Below are 8,482 nucleotides of genomic sequence, written 5' to 3' on the forward strand. Positions count from 1 at the left end.
GACTGCAGTAGCTCTTCAACTGTTTCAGCTGTAATTCCAGCAGATTCAGAGAAAAGCAGCCTCGTGTCGTTGTGTGCCAGGCTAACGTCATTATGTCAAAGATGCTATTTAGGTGTTAAAGGGTTAACAATCATAACTACAGGTTGTTCTTCCAGTTCAGCTCCTAAAAGATCATTAAGGCCAAACTGTCTCAAATCTATAGTAATTATGTACTAATGGCACATATGTAAGCGGCTTCTGTGTAAATAAATCAGATCTTCATGTCTAAAGTTACAAAGACAAGTTAAACCAAAATAAGTAGGGGCCGCTTTTATTTTTTAAAAATCGTTTCACTTTTGAGAAAACTTTTCAGAAATGTTTCTTCTCTGTTGTAAAATCCCAAACAGAATTTATTTTGAACAGAATTTCTTATCACACCATGATAAGAAGAAGAAGAAAATTATGAAATGTAGAAAATTTGTACTGAAGTGGGGAAACTATGAAAACAATAATTACGTAATTAGGAATAAAATAACAATTAAAATAGATAAAAAAAACAGATAAGTGCATAAATAAACCTTTTTAGGCAGATATAAAACGGTAAATGTGAATAAAAAAATAAAATAAAGATAAATATATATTAACATACACATATGTAAAATTAGTCAAGAGAGAACATTAATAAATAAAATATCAAATACATTTATAAATTTCAACTGAAAGCTAGATTAAGAAGGTAGGTTTAGATCCTTCCTTTAAAAACATGAAAGGTCTCTTAGGCTCTCTGGGAGGCCGTTCCACAGGCGAGGTCCATAAAACCCGAATGAGGCCTCACCGGATGTTTTAGTTCTTACTTTTGGAATAACCAAAAGACTCCTACTTTAAGTACATAGCAGATAAATATGAAGACCCAAGACCATTAAAAACGTGTATAAACCCATAAAAGAACTTTAAAATCAATTCTGAATTTCACTGGGAGCCAATGCAGCGATTTTTAAAATCGGTGTAACGTGTTCCCGCCCCCTGGTCCTCGTCCGCACGCGTGCGGCTGAATTCTGCAGCAGTTGAAGGTTTGATATCCTTCTTCTGGGAAGACTAGAGAGCAGGGCATTGCAATAATCTAATCTGCTGGGAATAAAAGCATGCACCTCTGTGCTAGCAAGAGAGAGAAATGGGCGGACTCTGGCAATATTTTTAAGATGATGAAATCCTGTTTTTGTTTCTCACACACTGAGAAGTTTTGTCATTTTTTTGTTTAGATAAAACAATCTCTCTCACTAAAACCTCTGTTTTGTTCTGGTTGAGCTTTGGTACATTCTCAGCCATCCATGACTTGCTGTCTAAAATGCATTTTAAGATCATCTTGACTGACTCTTCGTCATCAGGAGACAAAGCGATGTAGAGTTGAGTGTCATCAGCGTAGCTATGAAACCAAAGGCCCCCAAGTGGCAGCATATGTAGATTAAAAAGTAGCTGGATAAATCTGAACCTTAGGAGAGCCCACAATTGATTCCAAAGTCCTTTAAAGGGGCACGTATCCATGCTTACATAAAATCTTTGATCTGTGAGATAGGAGTAAAACCACTTACCGGTAAGTGGTTTTATTCTTCACTTTATTACCGACTGTTGAAGCATTTCAAAGGTCTCAGAAAAAGCTCCCTCATCAATCTGCATGGATTCAAGAAAAGACCAGAAATTTAGAGGATGGAGACGACTTGGAATAGTGGAGAAGCAAGCAAAAATGAGTCTAAAGGCAGAACCAGAACTCATCCAGGAGGTGATGAAAGAAGCAAAGGGAGATGGAAAGAGCTGCTGACCTCATTCAGAGACAAAAATGGAGTCTTCAAATGGAGACTTCCCCAAAACCTTTAGACAAATATTTTGTGAACTGAAAAAGGAAACGTCCTGAAGAAATCTTAAAGTAAAAAGGTTCTCCTGCAGTTCAGAGGGTCAACAATGGATCAGAATGGATCAACAAAAAAAGGTTCTGAGACTCGGTTTTAGAACCTTAAACAGACGTCGGTTCTCTGTAGTGTGATTACATTTGAAGACCTTTTTAAGAATTGATCAGAAACTGAATATTTTATTTCTTCTAGATCTCTTTGTGTGAAACGAACATTTGTTTGACTCGAATCTATTTAGGAAAAAAATAAACATAATTTCAGAGTTCTATTTTTGGCCATCCATTATGTTTTCATTGATAAATAGCAGAGGTTCAGAGAGCGCGCATGTGCCAGCTGTTCTGACGTGCACGTCTGCTCCCTGCAGATAACGAGCAGCTGGCTCGGTCCGGAACCAACTGCCTGGAAAACCTGGTGATCCTGAACGGGGAGAAGTTCAGCCCCGAGGTGTGGAACGTCACCTGCTCCTGCATGCTGGAGATTTTCCAGAACACCTGCCCTCACGCGTGAGTGCCGAGTCGGCATCCAGCTCCAGCTCTGCTGCAGGATGCGACGGGTCGGGCCGCCTGACTCCTCGTCTGTTTGCTTTCCCCATCAGGTTGTTGACTTGGCGACCGGCTGGACAGGATGAGGAGGCCGCCGACAGCAAGCACTTTGTAAGAAAAGCAGCTCGGAGGTTGAATGGGCTTCGACACACTGATGCTCGTGCTCGTTTGTGGAAGCCCAGAGTGAGTTTGTGAGTGTTTTTCCACTGCAGGACGTCGATTTCGACAGTCAGTCGCAGAGCAGCTTTGACAGAGCTCTGTCTGAGAGAGGTCACAGTCAAATGTCCAGCGACGACACCTGGAAGGGAAAGTCCAACGCTAGTGAGTGGTCCCCCCCCCCCCAAAATAAGTCAACTTCTGCCTCTTTCCTCCCCCCTTCCTGGCTGTGAGTTTGGAACCAAACATCTCTGCGTTTCAGACCAGAGGCTTTTCGCGGGGCTCCTGATCAAATGTGTGGTGCAGCTTGAGCTGATCCAAACCATAGACAACATCGTTTTCTACCCGGCAACCAGCAAGAAGGAGGATGCTGACAACATGGCTGCCGCACAGGTAGACTGACGGTTTGTCCAGGTGGACTCAAAGAGCTGAGACCCAAGTGTGACTAAAGCCGTCTGGTTCTCCGCCAGCGCGACGCTCTGGACGAGCCGGAGGCTGGGAGGGGAGAGGCGGCTGCCGATCAGGGCATGTACCGACTCATGACGTCAGCTCACCTCTTCAAGCTGCTCGACTGTCTGCTGGAGTCGCACAACTTCGCCAAGGACTTCAACTCCAACAACGAGCAGAGGACGGCCCTCTGGAGGGCAGGTGAGGCCAGGAAAACATGGAAAATCCCCCAAATTTAGTCGGCAAAATCCTTTTGAGTTTGTCTCCACTGAAGCAGTACTAAACCACCTGTAAATATAAAGGATAATGTCATTTAAAGTCTCACGCTGCAGCTTTTTGTTATTAAATCAGAGAGAAGCATCGAATTCCCGTACTGTAAAGTGACGTCACGTCTCACTCGGTGCTTTCTGCTTCTGCTCTCAGGGTTTAAGGGGAAGTCTAAGCCCAACTTGTTGAAGCAGGAGACCAGCAGCCTCGCCTGCAGCCTGAGGATTTTGTACAGGATGTACTCGGACCCTCAGCTGCAGGACTCGTGGCCCGACATTCAGACTCGCCTGCTGCTGTGAGTTGAATCCGCGCACCCTTCATGATGTGGCTTGATGACACGATGAAGAGGGAACGCCTCCATCTGGAGCGGTCGTGTTGCTTGTTCACACCCAACGGGATTCGCGTGGCGGTTCCTGCGGTGCATTTTGAGCGTCAGGCGCAGCACGTTGTTTCCAGAGCTTGAACATCTGAACTTTGGCGAAGAATTCGTGTTGCGTCAACTGATCAAGAACTCAGCTTTGGCCTGTGACGTGTCGATGATCAGTGGCGTAAAATTGAAATGCACACAACCCGTTTCACAAATGCACACGCTCTGATTCACAACTGTACTTTTATGCAAACGCGCAGTATCAATTTGGAAATGCACACGTTGCGTTTCACACAAGCACACTAAATGCTTCACTCACGCACAATAAGTGTTTCTCACAAAAACGCAATAAATGTTTCAGAAATGCACAGTAGTTTGTTTACAAACATAATTTTTAGGTACACTTATAATATGAACTCACAGATCACGTAAATTGCAGCATGTGTATTTACAAACGCCCCTCTCATTTGTGAGAGAAATCCCTGCGGGGAATTTTGAGACTCTCCTGACGCAGCAGGTCAACTAATGTCATCATTGGCTAATGAATCTGTCAATCAAACTCATCAGCAGGGCAGGCGTGTTCGCTTTCATCTAGACGAGCATAAAACTGTAATTATTGTTTTCATTTTTTCCCCTCCTTGGACCAATGTGGGTCAGCAAGTCATCAGAGAGACAGAAGTGCCGCTGAAAGCCGTGTCATTCAGACGCAGCGCCTGCAGGCGATGGTGAAGCTCGCCGTACCGGCAGAGTCTCTGAATGACCTCATGAACCCAGACATGGAGACGTGATTACTGATGCTTTAGTAGAGATCTTCAGACCGATCTCTGAGCGTCATTTGAGTCTTCAGTAGGGCTGCACGATATGAGGAAAACTCGTGATTTGCGATGTTGGTGATCAGTATTGCGATGACGATATAACTTGCGATATATGAACAAATAGCAAAACAACCAAAAACATCAATTCCATTTTAATGCAGCAGTTTAATTGAAATAAGAGTCAACATAATTTAAATTATAATCCAAATGACCTTCGTCTAAATAGGTGAACATCTGATTGGTCAACAACGTGAAGGGCTCCGTCCGATTGGTCGAATGCATAAATGGATTTATTTGATTCGCTGAATACTCCAATAAGATTGTTTAAGCACATTTAAGGTAACTATTTATTCCCATTTTCGCCGTCTTTTCAGATATGCGGATTGCGCAGCTTGATATCGCGATGATGATGGATTTGTGGTTTATTTTGTGCAGGCCTAGCCTTCAGTAATGCAGAGATGAGGCGGGAAAACTTGACGGTAGCTCCTCCCTCACGCCGCGGGAGCGGCGTCAAGCAGGGAATTTGACGCACGTCCAAACAGAGGCTGCAATTGGTCGGGTAAATGGCGTTGGGTTTAAGAGCAGCATTAGATCAGGTTTGGACTTTTGTCTGAGGAGGAGCATACATTTGAGTTCTGCTGGATTCAGTGTCTTGCAGAACGTTGAGGTTGTTCTCTGCGGTCTTTACATGACGTAGAAACGTAGACAGTAGAAAGCAATGATTGCCAGCTTTGAAGGTCCTGTTGGATGTGATCATAGAACAGTGACATCATGACTTCACCTGTTTGGAGAAACGCTCCTTCTCCGTACAGGTGGAAGCCTCTGGTTTTAGGTTTGCTGACCAGTATGGCCGCTAACTGGGCTTTAGATACCGGTTAAAGTCACTTTAAAGACCCACTCAGGTCATCTTTTGAGCTACTTTAGAAATTTACCTTCAAAAGTTCTTTGTTTACACTCTCTCCTGCTAGCTTACAGCCCCTCACACCTCCAACCTCATATTAGCGGTGCAACAAAAACGGCGACCAATATCGGAGCTATCCAGCCATACAGTTTGGATCCAGACGAGGAAAACGAAGACGTTCATGGGTCTGTTTGTCTGTAAAAGCCCCCCCTCCCTGCTTAAACATCAGAAATATGATCTTTTACAAAAAGATTTTTTTTTGTCTTACAACAATTTGAATGAAAAGATACTCAGACACTCTATATATGTCCTCCATCATCAGAAAATTGGCATAAGCAAACGTTGAAAACACCATTCTCATCAGAGTGGGTCTTTGAAATGCCTTAAATTGAACTTTCTGGAAACCTTTGGGAGCTCGACAATAGCAAAGATGTCCAAATGTTCTCATTAAACATGCAACTAAAACTGAGTCACTGACATTTGGACCGTGCATGAATAAGCACCAACTGTGTGGTTTGCAGCAGTTGTGTGTTTTTTTATGAGCTGTTGTGGAATAAATAAGGAGGTTTGGTGCAGATCACCGTGTTGCATTTGTCACTGAGCAGCTGCACTGACTCACACATGAGGTCATCCATGTATCAGTTACTCGCCGCTGCCGCCCGATTCCGCTCGTTTCCATGCAGATACGAAAGAACGGTTCTTGTTTTCTGCAGCGGCTCGGAGCTCGTCACGAATCTTTTGGTGTGTTTCAGGGTGTGCAGCGAAGCTCTGGGATACTTCATCAGTCTGACCTCAGAGAGCCACAGAGAGGCCTGGAACAGCCTGCTGATGCTGCTGCTCACGCGGACGCTGCGGCTGCCCGATGACAAGGCAAGGACCCAACGCTTCAGGGGGCTGGGGCAGGCGGGGGGGCTCGGATAAGAAGCAGGGTTGGGGGATTCTCAGGTTGTGGTTGGTACGACTCCCCAACTGTTGCTAACCACAACCCGTTGCAGCTCTGCATCTGTGGAAACCGTTCCTGATGAAAAACGCCTAGATGTAGAGACTGAATAAAATGGCAGGTTGCACAAATGTGACTCCTGGAGCAGGTTAGAAGTTCATCCTCCATGTGTGATGCTGCGTTTATTGATTATGATTATTATTATTTTTAATAAATAATGGACTGAGGTTTGAAACTCCCACTCTGATCATCTTTTGATCGATTTTCACAGCGTTTCTAGTTGTCTTTTAATGATGATTATACCTTTTTTCTTTTAGCCTAAATCAAAAATCCTGTTGCGTTTATTGCTGCTCGTTTGAAAGCTCTCAAAATGATGATGCACTCTGTGACTCATCCCAGCACGAGACTCTTGTGTCATTTCTGGAAAATTTAGGCCAAAGGGTTTATTTGGTGGAAAACAGGCTGGCATCGGGAAATGTTCAGACCCTCACAGAGTAAACAACCATCCGAAGGCTGGTGTTAAATGCTGGCATCTCCTCTCCTGTGAATTTTTCAGAGAGTTGTTACAATATGCTGAGGCGTTACAAACCCTGATTGTGTTGTTCAAAATGTTTTTCCTGCAGTTTAAGCCCCACGCTTCTTGCTACTACCACCACCTGTGTGAGATGATGCAGTTCGACCTGATCCCCGAGCTGCGAGCCGTGCTCAGGCGCTTCTTCCTGCGCATCGGCTCCGTCTTCCACATCGCTGCTCCTGAGGGCCGCCGCGCCCAGGCTCCCTAGGTGTGCGTGGAGCGGCGGAATGAACGCCGCTTCCCCGTTTTTGGACTGGATCCTGTTTTCAGAGTCAGAGGGAAGGATAAAAGGACTTTTTCAGCTTTGATTCTGGACTCTGCGTTGAAAGTGTTCAAGCTTTTCTGATGTGTGCAGCTTGTAAAGAAGAAAAAAAACTACCTGCAACCGCCCCCCCCCACCGACACCTTCCTTGTTCTTTCTCCTGGGGATGAACAGCACTGTGACCAGCGCTTTCCACTGACTCGCCGTCCCCTGAATCGCCTCAACGACCGAACAAAAGTCTAAATTATTAGTCTTGCTTTGTTTTTTTGTTTCGTCATGACTGTCAGAAAAATAAACACGACCTGTCATTTCATTTCCATCCACGTTCAGTCGCAGGCAAACGCCATTCTGAAAGAGAGCTGCAACACTATCAAAGATTTCAAGTGATTCTGCTTGTCACTTAAAGACATTTTTATTTATTTTTGCTGTAATTTGTTTTGCTTGATTTTGTTTTTTTCTTTTCAGAAAATTTGCTGGTTTACAACGAAAGTTAAATGTTAATTCATCCCCTCCTCTCTCATGCATTCCTGCTGGTTAACCTGTAAGCCTTATTACACTTACGACTAGCTCATAAAACCTCCTCAGTCGGCTTCCTGCTCTTGCACATCCGTGTTCTTGTGTATCGGCTAAAAACGCCTGACTGTTTTCATCTGAAGGTTCAGGATCGGGTTGAAACCAAATCCAGAAGACTGGATCCTTTGCTGTGTATTCCATGCCTTTTTTTGAAGGATGTATGTAATTATTTAAAGTGCATTTAAATATTTTTGAAAGCGTTCCTTCCCTTGCAACTCTGGATGTCTACTTTTCTTCCCTAAAACCTGGGAACATATAAATATATATAAATATATATATATATTAAATGAACTGTAAAGTTTTCAATGTAAGGTGTATAGAAATGAAAGAGGGTTCTATACACATTATTGTGATGTAATCTTCCAAACATCTGGTGAAATAATCAATAAACCCGAATTCTAAACGATAGTGGTGCAGTTCTAAAGATGCCCGCCGGGTGTCGCGTGCCCGCTGAATTTGGGGGTAACAAAGGTTACTATGGAGATCTCGCATCTTTTGTTAACTTCAATGAAAAGATGCCTAACAGCTGTAAAATGGAGCCCTGCTATCGCAACCAGAACTTGATAAATCAGTAAAACAGTAAGTAAATGAAAAACAAACGTCCGGAAATGTTCATGATGGTATTTTATTAACCACTTCTTTCCTTTTAGACCTAAAATTTAAAGTGACTTACATGTCTCTTAAACTTTAGCCAGTTGGCTAACGTTAGCCGAGCTCGTGACCACTAGCTCAGGGCATCAGTGAACCCGCGGATT

General features: G+C 43.8%; 1 protein-coding gene and 1 long non-coding RNA gene across 2 annotated transcripts in view; one reads left to right on the top strand and one right to left on the bottom strand.

Moving 5' to 3' along the window:
- arfgef2 (ADP-ribosylation factor guanine nucleotide-exchange factor 2 (brefeldin A-inhibited)) overlaps positions 1-8,135 on the top strand; it is a 34,024-nt gene extending 25,889 nt beyond the window's left edge. Inside the window, exons 32-39 of the mRNA XM_023956375.2 lie at positions 2,248-2,386; positions 2,479-2,536; positions 2,638-2,746; positions 2,844-2,974; positions 3,052-3,229; positions 3,452-3,590; positions 6,131-6,248; positions 6,942-8,135. Of these exons, the coding sequence (XP_023812143.1) occupies positions 2,248-2,386; positions 2,479-2,536; positions 2,638-2,746; positions 2,844-2,974; positions 3,052-3,229; positions 3,452-3,590; positions 6,131-6,248; positions 6,942-7,100 (1,031 nt within the window). The 3' untranslated portion in view covers positions 7,101-8,135. The remainder of the gene's footprint in view (positions 1-2,247; positions 2,387-2,478; positions 2,537-2,637; positions 2,747-2,843; positions 2,975-3,051; positions 3,230-3,451; positions 3,591-6,130; positions 6,249-6,941) is intronic.
- LOC144993836 (uncharacterized) lies at positions 6,728-8,407 on the bottom strand. Its single transcript, XR_013657098.1, has 2 exons — positions 7,272-8,407; positions 6,728-7,152 (listed from the first exon to the last, which is right to left on the bottom strand). It is a non-coding gene; the product is annotated as an uncharacterized LOC144993836 (long non-coding RNA).
- Positions 8,408-8,482: the final 75 nt, after the last annotated feature.

This window comes from Oryzias latipes, chromosome 7, assembly GCF_053564925.1.
Source record: "Oryzias latipes strain Hd-rR chromosome 7, Olatipes_Hd-rR_3.1".
NCBI lineage: Eukaryota > Metazoa > Chordata > Actinopteri > Beloniformes > Adrianichthyidae > Oryzias > Oryzias latipes.